The following is a 25,162-nucleotide window of genomic DNA, read 5'->3' as shown; positions in this document are numbered from 1 at the left end:
AGGATTAGTGTCTGATGCAGGAATAAATGTAGGTGAGAGAGAAGCATGGTCTGTTAAGAGAGAAGTGGAGAAAATGCATAAAAACATTAGTATTTTCATTATGCAGACTAAGCTGGTGAGTCAGAAAGCAGGTTAATCATTGTTAAATATCAAAACCTGGGTTCTAAAAGCTTATCAACTGTAGCATATAGTACCTCTATTTCAGCTCTGAGCAGAAGGGGACATTCAAGCCGATATGTGGGGCTCCAGTGGAACAATGCATGAAACCAAACAAGCAATGATCACAAATGTCAATAAACTAAGACTGACCAAGCTCAATAGGTAGCAATAACCCCTCAGTACATCTGAATGGTCTCTCCACTCTGAAGTTGGACAGTGAGCACTGACAAGACATTTCATCGGTGCAGGATGTCACAGCTGTCCATGAACTTGAATGGGATAAGAATTCATCCCAGCACCAGAGGCTAATTGTGTGCATGTTCCTGACCACATAAAACAGCACATTCAATTAAACCTGACAGCCTTGTATCCCTAGGATATGGAATTGCAAAGCACTGATTAAATATTATACCAGCAGTCCAGCAAGGACATGCAGGAATACTCTTAAGCAAAATAAAGTTATAAATGAGAATAAATAAAAGCCACTTGTCAAGTTAAATAGTGTTGAAGCCTTGTGCATTTAATTCTTTTCTTACATTAAAATAAAAGCAATTGATTTGTGACAAAATGGTCAGTAATGAATACCAATGATAATGTTTACAACTGAATTAACAGGTTTTAAGGTTTATTCAGAGGACCAATGCATTATAAAATACATGGACTTCACAGCACCAATTATTGGATTTCCACAATGCACTGCAATCCTTTGCACATGCAGAATAAATAAGTCTTTGATCAGAAAGCAATGTCTCAGTTGTGCTGTGCCAGAACCTTCAGACAGCCCTTGCCCTCCATGTTTGCCATAAGTCACCCTTAACGTGAATTGAAAGTATAGAAAAAAGATGAATTGTCCTAAACAGCCATGCTGTATTTGAAGTTGAATTTCAATCACACCACCTTTTCCCTTTTGATTAATAAATATGCTCACAATAATGAGGCAATGTTTCATTACCTCTTTCAAAAATGGCTACTTGCCCTTGTAGAAAAGGACAAATACTTTGCAACCGTTCAGCAAATTTTTGCTCAGCCTGAGAATTAGTCTTAAAGACCTGGTAATATATTTCCAGTGCACTACCTCAAAGCTTCCAGTATACCAGTGCTCATTAACTTAAGTTCTCTCTCCCAGCTCTGTGAAAGAACACTTTGCATCTTTGCCATTTCCAAAAATAGAAGTGTTGTATGTATACAACTTTAATCACAGTTACATCCTAACTTGAGTACTGCATGGTCATTCAACAAAACCGGGAGAAGATCCCAGCTACAATGACAAAAGACACCAATGGGAGTTTCAATCTCAGTTCAATAAATAGAGCTTTAATAATGCTCCAAGTAACAAGGTATTTGAAACTCCAAATATTTTTGCACATCTTTAAAGACTCTTAAATATAGCGGACATAATACTGGGTAATGAAATATCTTTGACTATTTAGTTTATATTTTCCATTATCAAAGTGTACACCACATTGAGCTCACCTTCGGTATTAGTTCAAGTTCAAGGAACTTTCATAGTGAAACGTGGTCACATCAAGTGTTCAGATCAGGAAGCTTTATCAAATTAGAGGGAACTGCAAATTTTGTTTAGGCAGATGGTCCTGCAACTTCCACTAAATGAAAAGCTATTGGAAAATGCTCCTAACAGCAGAACAATAAATGGGGAAGAGGGCAGGAAGGAGAAAATGAAGGATTTAAAAACAAATTGTACTTGAAGGCTTCAGAAATTACAGTAAAATAACAAACCATCATTAGAGATCTTTTGTCACTTGAGATACCATGATATGAAGAGTGTTTTCTGTCCACGTAGATGTATCCTGCATCACAAGAAGTTATTAGTATTCAACAACAAACTTCTTAATGAGGCTAATATTACTGTGTTTCCTTTTATTACTTAATGGTTAATGCTATTCTGAATGATGGGGAAATACTTCCTGCAATGTTCAAAACCATTGTGTACATGCCAAAACTAATAATCAAAATTCAAGGGAACTGACAATGCTTAAAATGTTGACTGTGGCACTGTGGCTATTACCTGTAAATGGTGGGGATCATACATAATAGAGGTCTTACCATCAAAAGTAATAAAGACCACTCAGAAAACTGTTTTTAGATTACAAGGCTGTTTGGACTGGCATCCTTTAAGCTTAGAATCTCATATTCTGCAGGCACCACCTCCCCACAGGCAGGTCCCACCACTACTGCCGACCCCTCCTTTCTCTCTTCATTCACCCCAAATAGGCAGCAAAGCTACACTGAGACTGGGCTTTTGTCAGTGTCACACTATTGAGGCAGCAATTTATAAATCTCTCCAATCAGCGAGGCCAAACTCCAAACACCAGTGCATTTGGAAACACTTGCCACTCTTCTGTTGGAACATATACAGAAACAACACGGGCGACAGGAAGAACAGCAAAAACCGAAAATAAACCCTCAGTGCAAACTTGTCCCACTCAGCTGACCGGCCAGTGTCAAGATCCAATACTAATATGGTCAATTCTGTCACAGTACTAGCTGAAAATAGTCTCCAAAACAAAAGATTTAATGCAGTGTGTTTAAAAATCCTAATATGGAAACACAGGTCTTGGAACCTAGGTGCCAGTGAAGCAGCAAGACAGGTGTAGGGCACCTGCTTGGTGTGCTGAATACTCCTGAGATCTGCCACTATTTTCATTAGATAACACAAAAATAATTAAATTATCACAAAATAAGGCAAAAAGAAAGTACTTTACGCACAAAATCTTGGCAACTTTCTAAAATACAAAATGCCATACGGTTAGCTGTATGTAGAGATTATCCAGAGGAGGATTCCACAGCATGTTCAAGGACGTAGTATTCCAGCAACAAAGGTCACTTCAGTTCAAAGGACAGACGTCATTTAGACACCACATTGCCCATTAGTCACATTACATTGATCCAGCCTCAAAATTCTTGAGAGCGTATTCCAACAGTTTGAGTAAGGAGATTCAGTCCAGGGAATTTGTAAGAATTTCTCCTTCAAATATTGGCAAATCTGGTGCTATTGGTGACAACAGCTAAACAAATAGGGAGATTTCTTCTTCTCAGCCAAGTTCACAGCTTCATCTTCTAAAAGAGCAGAAAACAGTGCTTGAGACCCATAATAGTTACACCTTAAGCATCCCAAACCTTCCAAAGACTGACATCTCAAATACACACACACACACACACACACACACACACACACACACACACACACACACACACACAGTCCCCTTATTGTATCTACATTCACTCCACCACCACAACCCCAAAGACAGCAGATCGTGCCAGTGTGTTTACCTGTTGTCACCTGGAAAGCTGTTATATTCACGTAATCTTCTGCTACTTTCTGAAAGAGTTCATCTGAAATAAGAGCACAAAAGGATGTTTCTTTTTGCATTCAAGTGCCTGTAGATCCTGTTACACCATTTGTTTAATTATAATGGCTTTATTTAAAAAAAACCTTTATCCACATTGTAAAATATTCCACTCCCATTTCAAAACCCTATTATACCACCTTTGCTTATCAAATATTACCACAATATTCTACTGATAGTGGCTACAGAGTAGCAGGCAGAAGGCCCACAGCGAGAATAAGAAATAAAATATTAATACAAAATATTAACTTACCAACATTCTGACCAGTCTTACTGGAGGTTTCAAACAGCTTGGCTTTGATCTCTAAAAGACAGATATGACATGACTTGCACAGTGATGAGGATTCAGAGGGCAGAAATCAGTAAGTACACTAATGCAAGATTCCTGACTTTGGAATGTACTTGCCAAATATCCGAAAGTACCGTGATAATAAAGGATCGTGCTACATTTGAAACTGCCACATTTTTGGACATCTACCTCATATCTTCCTTGTGCTCAGAATTAAAGTACATACATTTAAACAAGCCTAATGATTATGATGTAATAAGTCCTATAAACATCCTAATCAAGTATACCTTCATGTAAAACAAATTATTGCTAATGCAGAAAGTCAGAAACAAAAACAAAATGCTGGAAACACTCAGCAAGTGAAACTACATTTTGGAGGGAGAAACAGAATTTACTTTTCAGCTCTTTCTGATGGGGTTATTGACCACAAAGTTTTAACTGTGTTTCTCTGTACTACCTTCGGTGCAAAATACATCCTTCCTATGATTATAGTAACCAAATCTGTAGTCAGTATTCAAGCTGTGGCTTAACTAGTCATATAAACAATTCCAGCATAACCTTCAGGCTTAGAATCTATGCCTCAGCTAATAAAGAGCATTAAATGCGTCTTTTTAACCACTTTACAGACCCGGCCCACTACATTTAAGGATGTGCAGGGAAACACTCCAATGTTTGTTTCTCCTACCACTCAATATTCTGCCAATTACCATACATTCCCTTGCCTTGTTAGACCTTATCTGATCATCGTTCTCATTGTTCTTCATTGGACCTTCCTGTGTATGAATTGGCTGCTGCTGAATAGCATGACTATAATTCATATTTAATTGGCCATGAACTATTCTGGGAAATAATGTGAAAGGTACAAGAGAGATGCAAGAGGCAAGTGTTTTCCCTTCATTACTCTTCCCAATTTGAAGATTTTGTATTTCAAATATTTATTTTTCCTCTTCAAGCAAATCCATTCCAAACATTTCAAAATTATTACCAATAGGGACTATTTTCACTTTTTGTCTTCTTTGCCAGCTTCGATCCAAGAAACAACATATTAACTTGTTAAGGCCAAGTAGTTGAGTGGCTTGTAAAGTAGTAAACTTTACCATCCGAGTAATCCTGAACATCATGGTAATCGACTCCCCGGGCACTGCGATCATTCTGTACAAGATCACTCTTTGTTCCGCACAAGTAGATTTTGCAATGCTGAAAGACAGAAAATATTGTAAATCAATCTGAATTATAAATACACAAGTGAGAACCATCCCACTACAAACCAACAACTCAAACTTCAAATGGACAATGCAAAACCCATGCTACAAATCCAATTACCATGGAAAAACCACTACCGAAATCCCAAAACAGTCCCAGATGATAAACCCCTGCTGCAAGATTTTTCCTGAAACAGAACTATAATTCACAATGCACAGCCCCAAAAGAAACAAGAGCTATTCAACAGCCTAAGAATTAAAGCAGGTTCTCAATATTACAACAAAATTCACCTCTTCACAGTTCTGGACTTCATTCACCCAGAATCTAGCCCTTGCGTAGCTGCTACTGTCAGTCAGATCTGGAAGACAGGAAACCCATTCAGTAATCCAAAACTAAAATGCCACAATGCTGGAAGTCTAAAATAAAAACATAAAACACTGGAAGCACTCAGAAGGTTGGATGGAAGATACCTGTGGAAGGTGAAATGGAGTTAACATTTCGGGTATCTGACCATTCATCAGAACAGGGAAATGTTAGAGATCAGGCAAGTATTAAGTTACAGAGAAAGGGAGCAGGGGAAGAGGCCAAGAGAACAAATAGGCATGTTAACGATGGGGTACAGGACCCAATCATACACCTTTATTCTCTGCATCTCTCCCACCTTTCTTTGCAACTTAAAACATTATTTCTATTTCCAGTTACTGTGAAAGGTCATCAATCTGAAACATCAACTATTTTCTCTACACATTGCCAAACCTGTTGAATATTGTCTGCACTTTCCTTTTCTCAGAAGCCCATTCAATAATGACACATAATCCCAAAGTGGACAGCCACTGTAAAAAGCAGTTTTATAAGTCCAGGCGATTCTACAGTTTAGTGAACTATTGCGGTATTGTAAGCACATTCTGAATGTTTAGCAAACAGTGGAAGTCTTCTCCTATCCCAATAGATGAAGCAACAATTTAAGACAAACTAATTCAGTTTCTTCTCTCACGGATAAACTGATGTAGTAAATCCTCATATTTCATACCCAAATTAGAGTTTATCTAACAGTATCTACAATCCTTCCTTTGGAAAATATTGTGGAGAGCATCCTTTTAACAGTGAGAGATTTGCCAATTCATATTTAATTTAACTTAGTTCAAGAAAATTGTTTGTAACCATAACAAACTATTCTGGTTACAACAAATTTACTAAATTGCATCCAGTGTAAAGCAGCAATACTTAAAGTCTACAAACACAGGCTGTTCCTCAAATCTTAGAGGCTCATCCTCTCCTCCTTCTGCTGTGTCCCATAGACTGCAGGATTTCTCCCTGCTGCTTATCTCAGTTGATCCCTCTAACCTCTTATTTGATATGTTTTAGCCCTTTGGCTTTACCTGCTAACTTGCAATTTCAAAGGCCATCTTACCCCATTCCTTTCAAAATTACATTTCATTTATTACTTGCTCTCTGTACTTTTGTAGATGGAGCCATATCTTCTTCCACTCAGAACTACTTGAATGCTACTTTAATACTAATGGTCTAGAATTCTGTAGCATTTGCTTCAGTGACATGGCCCTTTGAATCTTTCAATCCCTCCTTTGTTTTCTCCGTGTGTCCTGGCCCTACTTTCACTTGTTTCAAACACCATAATCTGAAGCATACTCCCAATAGCTTTAATGTACTTGTTCTGCCCAGACTTCGTCTGCTTCCAACAGAATACCGCTGTCTGAAAATCTAAATTAATGCTTTAACTTTCATATCCTGCAAGTTTTAAACATAGTTCATCAGCACATTCTTTGCATTTAGCATGATTTTAACCTAACTGAGCAACGTGCTTTGCTTTGTGACCTTCCACTATTTTAATAGAGTTAATACATGTCATATTCATCTTAGTGTTATCAATTTCTTTAGTACTGTTCCATTACAGCAATGATGTTAGCACTAAAATGCATCAGGAATACTTTAAAATGGATTTACACACTTAAACCATTTTACTATTTGTTTAAGCTCCCTCTTACAATTGATCAAAGATTTAAACCAATATGTTAGAACTGCAAGGTCAGAAATTGTCTACCAATTGCTGTTCAGAATTGAGAAAATTTGAGGCGAGTCATACCACTGAACGACAGCCGGTTTTGTTTTTGCAAGGTCTAAATTCATGATGTACATAATGGTTAACGGCATCCAAAGCACGAGATTTATTTCTTTTCTATTGGTGAATAGTCCCTCATTGTCCTCTAGAAAGTACAGCTTTCCACACCAGCAGACTATAAACAGAAAAGCACAGATGGCATCTTTCTTACCAAAGCACACAACAGCTGCTCGGGCACCCCGATAGTAGATTCTGCTCATGGCTTCGTACCGTTCTGACCCTGCAGTGTCCTGATCAGAAAACAAATTATATCCACAACTTACAAATAGGTCCCAAACAAACATCCCAGCATCTTTGAAGATCCCAACTATTTTGCAACCATTAAGATTCATTGATTAAAGGCTTCTGACCTCAGCCATATTCCCTTCAAGTCCTCCAGATTTAACCACTCAACTGCACATCAGGAGCAATTTAGATAACCTACCAACCCACATTTGTTTGGGATGTGAGAAGGTGGCAATATAGTCACAGGGAGAATGTGCAGAGTGACCAGAGGTGAGGATTGAACCTGGGTCACTGACACTGAGGCAGCAGCTCTTCTAGCTGCACCACTGTACAGCAATCCAGCACAAGATTGGCTAAATGCTCCCTACTTCAGGCAAGAGATCAAAAAGATAGTAAGACATGCCAGGTAATCAGATTGCATCTATTCCACTTGCACTATACAAGAAGGGGAAAAAAAAATCCCAGTGCAGGCAAGTTTGGCAGCTCCATCGTTCACGGAACTGGGTGAATACCTTAAGGGTGAGGGTAGAGCAACTAGCCTGGGGAGTGTGAATATTATTTTAGTCCACAAAAAAGGTGGACATTGGACAAAACACTCTGCATCACCAAGGATTTTAAACAGATAGTTAATCAACCCGAGTAATTCCCTGGTGACTGTAAACTCCAGTTTCAATTTGGTTGTAATGCAGGACTGCTACTTTCATAAAGGAGGAAATTAAAGTTTAAATTAAATAAAGAACATTCGTGAGAACCTACAACACAAAAATCCATTCAATAAAGTCCAGAAGATATTAAAAACCAGAGTGGTGATGCTCATGTGGTTTGAACTCAGACACAAGACTCAAATCCATTTAATCAGTACTTCCTTGTATAAACAGTACTGTGAAATATGAACACTGTAGATCCAGATTATCCCCGATTCAATGCAGCATAAAACAAGCACTGGACCAGGGATAATCCTGGTTGTCATCACTTCGTAATTTGCAATTTGTGCCTTATGTCTCATTTCATCTCCGTATTTGTAAGGCAGTTCTGGATATAACAGTACTACATAAAGATTGAGGCGGCACTCATAGATGGAATAAGGATTTAGAGATAAATGATCTCGGGTGCAGCTCAGTTGGTAAAACTCTCACCAAATCAGAAGTTAGAATTCAAGGTGCACTCCAGCAACCTGAGCAAACACTTGAGAGCGTACATTCTAGCCAAGTATGGAGAGATTCTGAACCGTTGGAGGTTCCATCTATTAGATGAAATGTTAAATCAAGGCCATCTACTTTCAGCTGGACACAAGGCATCCCTAAACACTATTGTAAAGAACAGCAGCGATAGCATCGAGGGTTCAGGCCCATACATAGTCCTTAAAATAATAAAGTGTTCATTATTCTTTGTCATTTGTGGAAACTGGCTGTTTGCAAACTGGATGCTACATTTGCTATATTACAACAGTAACTACTCTTCAAAATACTCCATTGGCCATAAAGTGATTTAGGATGTCCAAATATAATGAAAGTCACTATGCAAATGGAAATGCTTTTTATCCCCCCAGAACTAAATGATAATCTTGTATGCATCAGGAAATACAGAATAGATGGGGCTCTTTTATATAGAAGAGGGAAGTCAGAAGATTAATTTGAAAGGTACTGTTAAAATTCTGATAGGGTTGTCTTAATGCCATAAAAATAAAATCCTTTAGAGAATTGAACCTCTACCCAGACAGTGGTTAAAATGTGGAACTTAGTATGAAAAGCAGTTGAAGCAGAAAATATGCGTAAGAGGAAGCCACATAAACATATGAAGGAGAAAGGAACAGATGATTATACCAATAAGGTTCATGAGAAATGGGACCAGAAAGAGGCCATTTGGCTTTGAGACTGCAGCGCCTTTCATTAAGATCATGACTGATACAAGCACTGTCCCCATCTTTTCCCTTTTGCTTGTTCTTGCTACATGCTGAAATTCTAGGAGCATTCAGCTCCCAGCTTTGGTCACCACGCAGTCACGTTTCCATAAAGGCAATCAGATTATAGTTGTTTACTTCTTTTGGTGCTTTTAATTCATCTACCTTGTTATGAATGCTGGGAGCACCTTAAATTTTTGCCATTTTAACATAAAGGATAGAGGGAAACTTTTCACATGTACAGCACAGATATTGACAATATAATTCTATTCATTCCACTTTTCAGCAAAAAGATATATATACTTAAGCAAAAACAAATTTAAATTGTTCCACATTCAGGGAATTCCCTGTTACATTTATGCTTGCTAATGAAGCAGACAAGCACTCAGTTGTTAACATCTGTAAATTGCAGGATTACACAATAAACCTCACCCCATCAGAGAAAACTAATCAACCACAGACACACACTCAACAATGATTTCATTAATCAACCCTAATAAACCCACTTCTAAATAATCCTTTCATTGACCAGATGAGAATCAAAATAAAGAACTTACCCAGATGCCAAGTGTGATTGCCTTTTCACCAACATGGATGAGCTTGGCTACAAATGCAGCCCCGATTGTCTGAAACAAAAACCAGTGGTCTAAGCCTAGATACATTTTCTGAAACTCTTAAAATACAGTTTACTATCATTCATTCCTAACTTCAAAATGCTTGCACTGAACACAGATTTTCCCCAGAGATTCCATTCCTGTGAGAACCATATAATCAAGTGAAATATATTTCATAAAACAAGGGTTTAATGAATTCTACATGGATTCCCTCCTGCCTCATTGACACCCCCCCCTTAGTTGCAAAGAGCAAGACAACCTTTCTGCTTCCTTGAATGTATTTAAAATTTTGTATTTAAATAGTCTAAGAGGGGACTCAATTTTGTTTTGCCTTTCCCTCCTAAATTTCAGTTCCACTGTAGCGTCTTAAAGTCTGGCAATCCCCAGGCTCCTAGTTTAGATGAAACAAATGCCAGGGACAGCAATTTTGAGGCATAAATGTCAAGCTTCTCAAAAGCCCAGAACTTCTACCAACCTTCATGTTTTCTGAGCTCCCTGATCATTTGCTTTCAAAACCAGCTCATACGAGGAGCAGGCCACCAGAAAGCTAGACTTCAGCTATGTGCCTTTCTGATCTTAACTGACTGGGCCCACACGCAGAATTAGTTTGAGCTGATCACTGACATTCAGAAACACTCCAAAACATTCAACAACTATCAAAAAATATAAAACATATTAGATGCATCTAAAATTAACTCAATTAAATGAAACAAAATTACCTTGAACACATTTCTCTCTGCCATTCTTTCTTATTAAAATTAATGGGACAGTGGACTTGCAACAGGCAAGTTAGGCTAATTTCTGGGAAACCTGCAGAAGTGTGTGATCTCCCAATGGACTCCAAGGGGAGTTCAGAGGAGCACAGATACCCTGATAAAAGCAATTAGCTGTGCTGAACAACTGGTACCTTCACTCAGAAGTCCTGAATGTCTGCAGAATTTCATATATTTCATTTTTGAGTGGAGTTGCTGGCTTTTAAGCAGAAAATCCAGATATGTTTAACCATCCCGTTTGGAGAAAAATAAAATATTGAGGTTGAGCTTCTTTTTTGGCTTGCAAATTCAGATATGCTGGTCAGTTGATGGTTCAATGCAACTGGCCAGTTTAGTAGATCAAAAGCACACCTCTTGGTATTGATTTATTATTGTCACTTGTACCGACGTACAGTGGAAAAACTTGTCTTGTGTACCGTTTGTACAGATCAATTCATTACACAGGGCATTGAGGTAGTACAGGGGAAAGACAATAACAGAATCCAGAGTAAAGTGTCACAGCTACAGGGAAGTGTATTGCAGCTAGACAATAAGGTGCAAGGTCGTAACAAGGTAGATTGAGAGGTCAAGAGTCTATCTCATCATATAAGGGAACCGTTCAATAGTCTTATCACAGTAGGATAGAAGCTGTCCTTGAGCCTGGTGGTATGTGCCCTCAGGCTCCTGTATCTTCTGCCTGATGGGAGAGGGGAGAAGAGAGAATAACCCAGATGGGTGGGGTCTTTGATTATGTTGGCTGCTTCACCAAGGCAGTGAGAGGTATAGTCAGAGTCCATGGAGGGGAGGCTGGTTTCTGCGATGTGCTGGGCTGTGTCCACAACTCTCTGCAGTTTCTTGCGATCCTGGGCAGAACAGTTGCCATACCAAGCCATGATGCATCCAGATGGGATGCTTTCTGTGGTCCCTCAAAGTATTAACAATGATAATATGATTTTATTTTATTATTGCAAAATAGAAAGGATACATCATAAAAATAAGCATTTTTAAAAATCTGTCCAGATGAGCAATCCATTTAAAATTACAATAACTTCAAGATTGAACTAATTAACTGGTGTACACTTGTGCAATCAAGAACATACATGACATTTGAAGTGGCTTCCCAAAGCAGTGAAATCAAACTATTTTGGACAATGGCTAGTGCCTGATGTGGACACACTGAATCTTAAACCTGTGAATCAGAATCAGGTTTATTATCACTGACACATGTCAGGAAATTTGTTGTTTTGCGGCAGCAGTACAGTGCAAGACGCAAAGACAAAAATTACTATAAGTTACATTGTGGTAAGATGAAAAACAATGATTTCCCTGTTACAACAGCTACCAATGGCTGGATGTAACTAAAGGGTTAAAAGAAGCATCCTTCTTTGTTAGGACTATTTGTTTTTCCCAGGAGTTACTGAAATCACGTGAAACAGCAAGACATCAATGTGGAAGGTTGTCCCAAGCATTAATTGGGTCTTGTTATACGGGCAGCTTTACAAAACAATCAGGGTATGCTTCAGCCAAGCGAGACAACGGGGAGCATTAATTTGCCCCATCAGACAAGATCCTAGGGCTTTGAGTTCTTCACAAACTTCTCTCGGCTACACACTTATGAAGCCACCTGCCCTCCAGAAGATCAGAACTTTTATCTATTCATTAACAGTGGAATTTTTCTGCACTAATGACTGATGAGACTCAAAAACAATGGGAAAGTTTAGCAAAAGTGTGGAATCCTTTGTTATGCTTGGACCAAATGGGGCACAAAGCCCTCCTTGACTATAAAGATGCGATCCGCAGGGGAAACCTTTGGAACTTCTCCATGGGTTGGTTCACGGCCAATGCCTGGCGTGCTGAAGTACCCCGGAGCTCCCCTTCAGCAATAGACTGAGTGGCAGAGAATGCAATGTCGCTGGATGCCGATAAGTATCACTGAGAATTACATGCAAATGTGAGCTTGATTTTACCAAGGAAGTGTTAAGTAAGAGTTTGGGTTTTTGGACTTGTTTCTTTTAATTTGGGTTAGATTAGATTTGTGGTTCGAGCTGCAGCTTTCTTTGTGTTTGGTTGTTTTTAAGTTGTGTTAAATAAAGTTACTCAAACTTTTTGTGATATTGTTGTGTCTTTCATTACCGATTCTGTCGTTCGAAAGGAACCCAAAAGAACCAGAGTCCTGTTTTAATACAGTTACAAAAATAAATAAGCAGTGCAAATGACGAATAATGAGGTAGTGTTCATGGACCATTCAGAAATCTGACGGCGGACAGGAAGAAGCTGTTCCTGAAATGTTGAGTGTGGGTCTTCAGGCTCCTGTATCTCCTCCCTGATGGTAGTAATGTGAAGAGGGCATGTCCTGGGTGGTGAGGGTCCTTAATGATGGATGCTGCCTTCTTGAGGCACCGCCTCTTGAAGATGTCCTCGATGGGGGGGGGTAGGGTTGTGCCCGTGATGGAGCTGGCCAAGTCTACAACCTTCTGCAGCCTCTCTCAATCCTGCATATTGGAGCCTTCAAACCAGGTGGTGATGCAACCAGTCAGCATGCTCTCCACCATACATCTATAGAAATTTGCCAGAGTCTTTGGTGACATACCAAATCTCCTCAAATTCCTAATGAAGCAGAGCCACTGGTGTGCCTTCTTCATGACGGCATCAATGTGTTGGGCCCAAGACAGATCCTCTGAGATGTTGATGTCCAGGAACTTGAAGCTGCTCACCCTTTCCACCTCTGACCCCACAATGAGGACTGGTGTGTGTTCTCCTGACTTCCCCTTCCTGAAGTCCACAATCATTTCCTTGGTCTTGCCGACATTGAGTGCGAGGTTGTTGTTGCGACACCACTCAACTAACCGATCTATCTCACTCCTGTACACCACCTCATCGCCATCTGAGATTTTGCCAACAGTGGTGTCACTGGCAAATTTATAGATGTTGTTTGAGCTGTGCCTAGTCACACAGTCATGAGTGCAGAGTAGAGCAGAGCAGTGGGCTAAGCATGGATCCTTGAGGTGCGCCTGTGTTGATTGTCAGCAAGGAGGAGATGTTACTACCGATACACTAAAGATTGTGGAAAACAGTGTTGTAAATAGATGTAAATAAGTTGCATCAAAAACTAAAATTCCTTGAACCTCTACACCAGTTCTGCAAATTTGCTTTGATATTATTAGCGTAAACAAGCAGAAATTCCAGAAGTACATGCTAGACTGTATTTAAACATAATGATTGTAGCCCCCTTACCCCCAGAATATGGGGCTACACCAAGAGACACAGATGTAAAAAAAAGTGAAGTTTCTCAAGCTCAAAATGACATGCTTTACCATTAATCCTTCAACATCTAACAAACATTTCGCACTGAAACTACACCACAACTGAATCCAGAATTAAGGCAAATTCATCCTGGTAATGTAACCTTGTCTACTGTCGCAATCCAATCTTCCAGTGCTACAAAAATTTGCAGAGATAGTAATTCTATCCCAGCAGACAAGGCCAATCAGTGTAGCAGGATGGGACAAATTTTAACATGAACACATTGCTTAATTAGATCACATTTCATGCATGACTGAGCTGATGCTGAGTACACCATTGTAAACATAGCCTCTAGGATACCAAAGACAGCAGACTCTGTACTGCACCAGATTCTAAGCCATTACCTTTGCAAACAAAACACAAATAATATCTACTTAATACCATACAACAATTTCCTGACATACTATTGAAGCGTGATGGGGAGAAATAAGTTAGCTGGATGAATTACCACAGATGCTGTACTTGTTGATTGCTGCTGTAGAGGACATAAGAAAATGGAGGTAGTGTCATTGTGTCATAGAGAGATACAAATGGAAACAGGCCCTCGGCCCACCGAGTCCATGCCGACCATCAACCACCCATTTACACTAATCGTACATTAATCCTATTATTTTTATTAGAACACACAACAGTATAGCACAGGAACAGGCCCTTTGGCCCACCATGTTGTGCCAATCTAATTAAATGCGTAACTAAACTAATTCCTTCTGCCTACACAATACCTAAGAAACCCAAGAAGAACAAGGTAACATGCCTTAATGACTACCGACCTGTGGCTCTGACATCCACCATCATGAAGTGCTTTGAGAGGCTGGTCATGGCACGCATCAACTCCAGCCTCCCAGACAACCTCGACCCACTGCAATTCGCCTACTGCCGAAACAGGTCTACAGTGGATGCCATCTCCCTGGCCCTGCACTCACCTCTAGAGCATCTGAACAGTAAAGACACCTACATTAGACTATTGTTTATTGACTACAGCTCCACCTTCAATACTATATTTCCAAGTAAACTCATCATCAAACTTCAAGACCTGGGACCCAACACCTCCCTCTGCAACTGACTCTTTGATTTTCTGATCAACAAACCGCAATCAGTGAGGATAGGCAGCAACACCTCCAGCACGATTATTCTCAACACTGGTGACCCACAAGGCTGCATCCTCAGCCCTCTACTCCCTATACACTCATGACTGAGTGGCCAGATTCTGCTCTAACTCCATCAACAAGTTTGCAGATGATACCACCGTAGTCGGCCTTATCTCAAATAATGATGAGTTGGAGTACAAGGAGATAGAGAGCTTAGTGACATGGTGTCATGGCAACAACCTTTCCCTCGATGTCAGCAAAACAAAAGAGCTGGTCATTGGCTTGAGGAAAGGGGGTAGTTTACATGCACCTGGCTACATCAATGGTGCAGAGGTCGAGAGGGTTGAGAGCTTCAAGTTCCTAGGAGTGAACATCACCAATAGCCTATCCTGGTCCAACCACATAGACGCCACAGCCAAAAAAGCTCACCAGCGCCTTGGTATAGCAACTGCTCTGTCCAGGACCACAAGAAACTGCAGATAGTTGTGGACACAGCCCAGTGCATCACGGAAACCAGCCTCCCCTCCATGGACTGTCTATACCTCTCGCTGCCTTGGTGAAACAACCAACATAATCAAAGACCGCACCCACCCGGATCATTCTCTCTTCTCTCCTCTCCCATCAGGCAAAAGATACAGGAGCCTGAGGGCACATACGACCAGGCTCAAGGGCAGCTTCTATCCTATGGTGGTAAGACTATGGAACAGTTCCCTTATATGATGAGATGGACTCTTGACCTCACAATCTACTTTGATATGACTTTGCACCTTATTGTCTACCTCCAATGCACTTCCCTGTAGCTGTAACACTTCACTCTGTATTGTTATTGTCTTTCCCCGTACTACCTCAATGCCCTGTGTAATGAACTGATCTGTATGAATGGTATGCAAGACAAGTTTTTCCATTGTACCTTGGTACAAGTGACAATAATAAACCAATACCAATGTCCATATCCCTCCATTCTCTGCATATTCATGTGTCAATCAAAGAGACTCTTAAACATCTCTATCGTATTTGCCTCCACAACCACCCCGGCAGTGCGTTTCAGGCACCCACACTCTGAGTAAATAAAATTGCCCTGCACATCTTTGAAATTACCCCCTCTCACCTTAAATGCATGCCCTTCTTTGCCATCCTATTGACTTATTCAGCGAGTTTCAGGGAGCTATGGACTTGGACCCCAAGATCCCTCTGTACATCAATGCTCAAGGGTCCTATCATTAACTGTGTACTTTCCCTTTACATTTGATCTCCCAAAGTGCAATACCTCACTTGGCCGGATTAAATTCCATCTGCCACTTCTCCCATATCTGTAACTGATCAATATCTTGCTGTATCCCTTGGCAAATCTTCTACACTATCCACAATGACACCAACCTTTGTATCATCCGTGAAACTTACGAAACTACTCATCCACATTTTCACCCAAGTCATATATCACAAACAACAGATCCTTGTATAGATCCTTGCTGAACACGAGTCACAGACCTCCAACCAGAATAAATTCCATCGACCACTACCCTGTCTTCACTGGGCAATCCAAACAACCAAGTCACCATGCATCCCATGCATCTCTGGTACTGGCCCAGTATCACAATTTGTCTAATTCTGCTGCTACGAACCAGTTTAGGTAATTTTCAGCTACAAATACTACATAAACTTTGAATAATTGAAGTCATAGAGAGATACAGCATGGAAAGGGCCCTTCGGCCCACCGTCCATGCCAACCATCAACCATCCATTTACATTCATCCTACACATCAATCCTGCTTTTTATTCTCCCAAACTTTATCAACAACCCCTCCCCCTCTCCCCCCAGAATCTAGCACTCACCTAGGGGAAAACTTAATGGCCAATTACCCTACCAACCCACCTGTCTTTGGCATATGGGAGGAAACTGGAGCACCCTAAGAAAACCCACACAATCACAGGGGGAAAAACGGGCAAACTGCATGCACACAGCACCTTAAGTTGGGATTGAACCCAGATCTCTGGTGCTATAAGAGATCAGTTCTACTTGTAAAATGATATTTATTGTTGTCACAGGCACACATACACAGGGTATAAGTGCCACGAAAATTTGCTGCACCACGTTGCCATCCATCAATTATTGAAAATAATTGTTTAAAAAATTGCTAATTATAATGGCCCAGAATTTGTAGCAAGGAGCAGGAGGACTGCACTTGGCACTGGCATAGAAAGGAAGCTCATTATTACTTCAGACCTCTCAACAGGAATTCACAAGGAGATGTCATCCCTGCAAGTTATGGTAAAACTCTGCCAAAAAACCCTTCTGCGACTACGTCTGTGGATGTGGAGGAACCCCATCAGAATCAGTCCACAAAACAAACCTGAAAGACTTCTAAACCCCGATCCTTGGCTTACCCAGCCAAAACTAAAACAAATCTGAATATATTAACATTTGGAAACAAAGCTATTAAAATTATCCCCCGAACAATATGAATATGGAAGCAGTAGCCAAATCAGGGCCAACCTAGAGCAGATTCTCCACTATTAGTGAGAGACTACTGCAACACCACAGTCCGTTGTTTTTCCCTCACTTTACAAGGTAAAACTGCCACAGAAAGTTAACCACAACTTTTGGATTTCCACGTTCGTATAATATTTGATACCGCAGCTGATATTCTATTGGAACAAAAGACTAAACGTAGCCTCAATAACTTGATTGCAGCATGTCTACATAGAAACATGCCCATTGTGAACTCCTGAATTTATTTCTATTTAAGTGAGTCACTTAATGAGGAAGCATGAACAGTTGATGTGATTAAATGCATATAATATTTCTCAGTTTATGACCATATTTCCATCTGTTCTTTTAATTTAGCATAATGACTCAATTTGTTACAAAATCAGATTATTGTGGATGAATAGCAAAGTCTTCTCTGTAATGGCAGATAAGTTGTCACCAATAACTCACAGCATGTTATAAGAATATTAAAACCAAGAAAATTTGGCTATTTTAACTAGAGTAATAACACAAATATTAAAGTACTGTAGAAGGGAACAAGATGCAAATCTGTTAAGCTTACATAAAATGATATCAATGTAAAAAATATTTGTTACTGAAACGTCCTTGTGAGATTATACTTCTAAAGTTCACAAATTCCATTACAGTAAGATTTTTCTAAATGTTTAAGTGGGTATGTGACTTTACACTTTGTACACATTTTCAATAGCCATTCTATTACTTAGTTACTAATATTCTCCACTTAACTTTAAATGCCAATCAGCTACACACTGGGAACTTATTCAGTCTCATCAACCAAACATTACAAATAGGATCATTCAAATGATGCATGCTCAGGGTAATGTCACCCTATTGAACAATGTCTGAAACCCCATTAGTTTGAATCGTACTCACATTCTGATATGGGCCATTGAGAAAACGATTGTGAACGTATCTCTCCACCAGACTAGTTTTTCCTACAAACTCCTTTCCCAGCATTACCACCTTCACATCAACCCGCTGTCCACTCATTCTGTGACCTCTGCTGCCTGCAATGTGTTAGGTGTAATAGTAGAACCTTATTTTCACCATTCACAACAGGAAAGTCGTCAACAGGAATGGCTTCACCTAGAGAAAGAAACAGAACAGTTAAATTAGAACCATCTTTAATAGGCACAGGAAACAATGCTGTAAACAGGTGACTCCCAAGCCATAACATTTACAACACCATACTCCAGCTTTGCCTCCACTGTCTTTCTCACTAACTTTCTCACTGTCTGCACTAAGTACAGATTCATGAAATCTAGTATGAAGAGAGGAAGTATCAACTATCGTACTTTAACAGGAAACTACAATTCTTGCTTTTAACCACATTCCTTCAAAATCAGTTCCCTCTTTCTGCAAATCAAAGGTTACCTCAGAGAGAAAAGGAGCAGAGGTTTGACAAGAAAAATAGTCTGTTCAAACAAATAAAGTCTAACTCATTAAAAACTTAGAACACAATACATTTAATTACCTCAACATGTTTTTCCTTAATCTAACATTACCTTTATCATCAGTTATTATCAGAAATCACTAACCATAACACATCTGCAATAGCCACTGCATACCCCCTTAACCTACAGTACATAGGAAGAAGAGCCAAAAGGCTGCCAACTATGAATATTTTAAGAATATACACTTCATCTCAAGGAAGCTTCTTTTTGCCATCTTTTGGTTACAGTACTGGTACACAGTGCTGAAACCCATCCCAGAATTAACAATGGAATTGAGATCACAATCTTATTTTGCATAAAAATCAGACTCTGATCACATCATTTACACTTATAGTCGCAGAACTTGATTAAGACCAAAAGCTCACCCTATACAGTCAGAATGCAGGATTTAGACTGGTATCCAGATTGGAGCTGTAGATTAGAAAGCCCCCATCCTCATTGCTACAATGCTTGACTACAATTAGCAGTTTTTCCTACAAACAGACCAATAGAGCCTGAACTACACTAAAGTCTAACCCAATTTTGATTCCCCACTGTCCTCATGGATCTTTCTAAATCACTTTTTAAAATTTAGATATTGTTGGCTGGAACCACCTTCTTGAATGGCAATTCTTCTGAACAACATAGACCCCAGCATTTTTGGGGAGGGAGCTCCAGGATTTAGACCCAGTGATGATAAAAGAATGGCGATCCATGTCCAAGTCAGGATGGTGTACAATTTGGAGGGGAACATGCAGGTGGTGATGTTCCCATGTGCCTGCTGCTCTTGTCCTTTGTGGTAGAGTTGCAGGTTTGATAGGTGCTCAGAGTAACCTGAGTGTTGCAGTGCATTTTAAGATGATACCCATAGCAGCTACAGTGCACTAATGGTGTGGATGAATTTGTTTCCACAAGGACTATGCAGTGGTTACTTCCATCCATGCTATCATGAACAGATACATCAGCAAGGACAGGGTCATGTAGACCCATCCCTCATTATCGTTGAATCATCTACCACAGACCCAACCTAGCAACTAGGTCCTTCAGGGATTTAGAGACCAGCTGTTCAGCCATTGGGAGGAGGTAGTTGAGGACCCTTGATTTTCTCCATTCAGATAAGAGAGAGAACCCTATGTAATGCAGTAGGATTTGCCTTCTTTCTTGCAGATTGTCTGGTGTCCCCCACCTTAACCTGGTGTTCCATATCTTAGAAGAGAGGATGCATGTGTCCCACTAAAATTCCTCTCCACTAAGTTTTGGAATTTCAGCAGGAATACCCATCTGTACTCAGGCCTTGTTGTTTCTCATTTGATGTTTGGCCTTTTCAACTTTTTAATCAATCAAGGGCGACAACAAAATTGGACCAAAATGGTTTGCTTTGGAATGGAGTCAAGGGCTCTAGCCTCAAGACCAGAGCACTTTAAAAACAAGCAGTGATTGCTTTACAGTTCTTTATAATAAGCTCTCCTTTGTCCTTGGCTCTCAATGGTGTGTGCTCTTGGGTGTTTGGGTTTTGACGGTGCTGTTGTGATCATTAGCAAGTTGCTGGATCTCCTGGCACTCCTCCCATTGTTATCTGTTCTTTAGGGTTTTTTTTGGGACCTCAGCCTTCAGCTCCCTGAGGAGCTGCTTCTTTTTCCTTGAGGTGAGTTTGGAGGAGATTCCAGTCCACCAATACCTTGCATAACTTGCATTCATGATTAATAAGCTTCTGGCCTTCCTAGTCATTCTCATCAAACTATACCTGATGCTTTCCGATAGAAAAGCCAGGAGTCTCTTCAATGGAACTAATTTTGGCAGACTTCAAGTTAGTCAAGATAATGTGAACACTCTGCAGTTCCTTTTACTCGGGGGTTATCAAGTTGTCTGTGAAGCACCGACTGAGAAGAGCTTTCCTTGCAGGGTTCTTCAGACCTTTAACGTCGATCTTCTTGCGGCAGCATTTCTGCTGATGCCATAACTTTGGTTTCAGGTTGATGGAGATAAAGCAGATCAAGTGATGGTTAGCCCAATCAACCACCTGTACCAATTCACAATTCCTCAACAAAAAAAGCAATTTATGGTTGCACGCAGCAAGGACATATGTAACATTTAAGCAAGGGCTGTTAAGTGATGAAACATTCAAGCCACAAAAGTGCCAAAAAAATTACTATCTCCTTGACATTCAATAGCATTACAGTCATCCAGTACCTCACCATCAATATCCTCAGGGTTACCAGAAGCTCATTCAGACCAGCGACATTAATGCTGTGGCTACAAAGAGCAGGTCAGAAGCTGGATATTGTTCAGCAAGTGACCTCTTAACATGAGTCAGGAATATAATAAAGTACACTCCACATGTAATAAAGTGCAGCTCCAAAACCTCAAGGAGTTGTCACCTTCCAGGACAAAGCAGTCCACGATGAGTACCCTATCCACCAATGCAAACCACTGGCACAGAGTGGATACAGCATGTACCATTGACAAAGTACACAAAGTTACTTGCTTAATCAATTTCAATAGTATCTCCCAAATCGTCTTTGACCTCAGCCAAACACTATAATGGCTTCAGGTGCATGGGAACAAGCACCAGCAGATTCCCCTCCAGGTTGCACACCATTTAGATCTGTAAATATATTTCTTCACTGTGGTTGGGACTAAATCCTGGAAATCCCTATCCAACACCACCGGCAGAGTGCCTTCACCAGAAGGACTACAGTAGTTCACCACCACCTTCTCAAGTGCAATTAGGGATGCAATACATCCTTTTTATAACGGGATGACCAGAATTGAATGGAATACTTCAAATGTGGCCTAACGATAGTTTTATAAAGCTACAACATAACTTCCTGACTCTTGGAAATTCCTCAATTTATAAAGGGAAGCATGCAATATATGTTATCTTTACCACCCTATCAACCTACCCAGCCACTTTCAGGAAGCTATGGACTTGGATCCCAAGATCCCTCTGTACATCAACACAGTTAAAGAGTCCTGCCATTAACTGTGTACTGTCCCCTTACATTGGATCTCCCAAAGTACAACACCCCACACTTATCTGAATTAAACTCCATCCACAACACCACCAATCTATGTATTGCCTGCAAACTTACTAATCCACCCATCCATGTTTTCATCCAAGTCACTTATATGTGTCACAAACAGCAGAGGTCCTAGTACAAATTCCTGTGGAACAGCACTAGTCACGGACCTCCAGCCAGAATAAGTCCTATTGACCACTACCTTCTGTCTTGTATGGGCAAGCCAATTCTGAATCCAAACAGCTAAGTCACCATGGATACCATGCATCTTCATCTTCTGGATGAGCCTCCCATGAGAGACCTTGTCAAATGCCTTACTAAAATCCACGTAGACAACACCCACAGCTCTACCTCCATTAATCACCTTCGTTACCTCCTCAAAAAAAAAGACATGATTTGCCCTGCACAAAGCCATGCTGACATGGTTTTCCAAATGGTCATAAATCCCATCCCTAAGAATCCTCCCCATTAGCTTCCCTACCACTGATGCAAGACTCACCAGTCTATAGCTACTAGGATTATCCCCATTTGCCTTCTTGAACAACATTAGCTACTCCCTAGTCCTCCAGGACCTTGCCTGTGGCTAGGTCAGAAGCTAGACACAAAGATCTTGGTCGAGGCCCCAGCAATTCCGTCTCTTGCCTCTCTCAATAACCTGGGGTATATCTCATCAGGCCCTAGGGACTCATCTACCTTAGCGTTCTTCAAGAGACCCAACACTACCTTTTTCTTTATCTCAAAATGCCCTAGCATATCAGGAGATTCCACACTGATCTCACCATCCTCCACATCCTACTCCTTGGTAGATACAATGCAAAGTACTCATTTAGGACCTTGCCCACGTCCTCCACCTCCAAGCACATGTTCGGTCCTTTAGCCTTGAGTGGTTCTATCCTCTCCCTAGTTATCCTCTTCTCTTGATATACAAATAGAATACCTTAGGATTCTCTTTAATCCTATTTGCCAAGGACTCATCATGGCCCCTCCTGGCTCTCTCAGTTCCCTTCTTGAGTTCTTTTCTAGCTTTCTAAGCCTTACATATGCTTTTTTTCTTTTTGACTAAATTCACTACCTCTCTCATAATCCAAGGTTCCCTTACCTTGTTATCCTTGTCCTTGCTTCTTACTGGAACATACCTGAACCTGTACTCTGTTGCAGTTGGTCTTTAAACACCCTCCATGTAAGATGTGGCAGGCCAAAAACAGCCTAATTACTGTCCCTTGTTCTTGTCTAATATTCTCGTAATTTGCCCTGCCCCAATTTAATACTATCCCGCAAGGTCCATACTTATCCATAGCTATCTTAAAACTTAAGGAGTTTTGATCACTGCTTCCTAAATATTCGCCCATGAAAGGTCAGTCACCTGGATAGGTTCATTTCCCAATACCAAGCCCAGTATGGCCCCTCCTTAGTTGGACTATGTACATACTGATTTAAGAAACCCTCTTGGATGCACAAAAATTCTCTGCCATCTAAACTTCTTGCAAGAAGGAGGTCCAAGTCTATATTAGGGAAGTTAAAGTCACCTATGACAACAACCCTGTTGTTTTTGCACATTTCCCCAATCAGCCTGCACAGGTACTCCTCAATTCCCCGGTGACTACCAGGGGGTCTGTAGTATAATCCCATCAGAGTGATTGCACCTTTCTTATTTTTGAGTTCTACCCATATAGACTCAGAGGATGAGTCCTCCATTGTGCCTTTCAGTGCAGCTCTGATGTTGTCCCTGATTATTAGTGCAACTTCCCCCACCCACAACCCTTTTTCCTCCCTCTATCTCTTCTAAAACACCAAAACCCCTGGAACATTAGGCGTCCAGTCCTGTCCCTCTCTCAGTTTCTGTAATGGCCAGAACATCATAGTTCTACGAACTGATCAATCGTCCATCCCCTTACCCTTAATACTCCTAGCATTAAAATAAACATACTTCAACCTGTCCGTCCCATTGTGTCTATTACCTTGCTCCTGCCCATCCTTCCTTGCAGACTTACTGGTTATGACATCTCCTTCCTCTAAATCCCTCCACTTTCCTACCTGGTGCCCTGGTTTCCACCCCCCTGCCAACTAGTGATCTTGGTGATCTCAATTAATGGTATTTTACAGTGTAAAATTGATCTTGCACTATAAGATATCATTAAATCCAAAATAGGATGAGAATTAACTTCTCCTGACTGGTTAGTTCAAACAAACTGATAAGCAGAGGCTCAATGTAATAAATATATTTGTTCTGATGGCAATCGTTCTTACAACTGTTAAAAGATATAGTTGCTGACAGTATTATTTAACGTGACCCTTTTTGCTCAACCTTATTTCTAACTTTGCACACATGCAGATGCAAACCACAACCATTATATAAGGATAAATCTCATGAAGCTAGATAAAAGCATTACAAGCAATATACATGTTATACAATGTGTTTTGAAACTATGTGTAACCATCAGCCCTTCCATCCAAAATGTCAAAGTATACTGTGTGTCTCTTTCATACTGCATTGTGAGTAATAAATTATACCTACAGTTAGCAATAGTTCCTCATTAACATACCCTTTCCTCATTGGCTGAAAATCTATCAGTTTTGATCACTCCAAGCAGGGAAATGTACTTTGAATAAATCTTTCTCATAGAAAACCATTGAAATGTTTTCCTGCAGATATTCTGTAAACAAGGCTCTAAAAAGAGAAAAATGAGAAGCCCATTCAGCTCCATCCACCCCAAATGAAGAGATTGGGCTCTGCATGCTATAGAGGACCAAAAGTAAACAGTAACTTACTGGAGCACGGGAGAACTCTGCACATAACAACATTACATTAAACATAAAAGCAAGGGCAACCCATTCGGCTCCTGCTCCCCAATTCAATCAGGTCATTTTGATCTTTTTCCTGCACTAACTCTGTAATTCCTTGATTTCCTTAAAAATTATCAATTTCTATCTTCAATGTTCTCAGCATTTAAATCTCCATTGCCCTCTTCAATAGAGAATTCCAAAGATGTGGCACCCTCAGAGTGAAGGAATTTCTTCTCAACTCTTTCTGAAAGGCCAACTTCTTACTTTGAGACCACTGGTTCTAAACACCTCTGCCAAAGAAATATTAACTCCACATTTACCCTGTTAAGACTCCTCAGAACATGGTACATTTTAATGAGATTGCCTGTCATTCTTCTA

The 25,162-nt window shown here is 40.2% G+C and overlaps 1 protein-coding gene across 2 annotated transcripts in view; it reads right to left on the bottom strand.

The window, feature by feature from the left end:
* Positions 1-659: 659 nt before the first annotated feature.
* rab24 (RAB24, member RAS oncogene family) overlaps positions 660-25,162 on the bottom strand; it is a 32,296-nt gene continuing 7,793 nt past the window's right edge. The window contains exons 2-9 of one of the 2 annotated variants that reach the window (XM_052013900.1): positions 18,421-18,633; positions 9,839-9,907; positions 7,308-7,386; positions 5,310-5,377; positions 4,914-5,013; positions 3,781-3,831; positions 3,451-3,513; positions 660-3,237 (exon numbers count right to left, since the gene is read on the bottom strand). In XM_052013900.1, coding sequence (XP_051869860.1) covers positions 3,170-3,237; positions 3,451-3,513; positions 3,781-3,831; positions 4,914-5,013; positions 5,310-5,377; positions 7,308-7,386; positions 9,839-9,907; positions 18,421-18,537 — 615 coding nt within the window. In that variant the 5' untranslated portion in view covers positions 18,538-18,633 and the 3' untranslated portion in view covers positions 660-3,169. The remainder of the gene's footprint in view (positions 3,238-3,450; positions 3,514-3,780; positions 3,832-4,913; positions 5,014-5,309; positions 5,378-7,307; positions 7,387-9,838; positions 9,908-18,420; positions 18,634-25,162) is intronic. The other variant, XM_052013901.1, reaches the window with a different exon arrangement.

This window comes from Pristis pectinata, chromosome 4, assembly GCF_009764475.1.
Source record: "Pristis pectinata isolate sPriPec2 chromosome 4, sPriPec2.1.pri, whole genome shotgun sequence".
NCBI lineage: Eukaryota > Metazoa > Chordata > Chondrichthyes > Rhinopristiformes > Pristidae > Pristis > Pristis pectinata.
The sequence above is the reverse complement of the archived record's forward strand: the minus strand, read 5'-3'. Positions and strand labels throughout refer to the sequence as shown.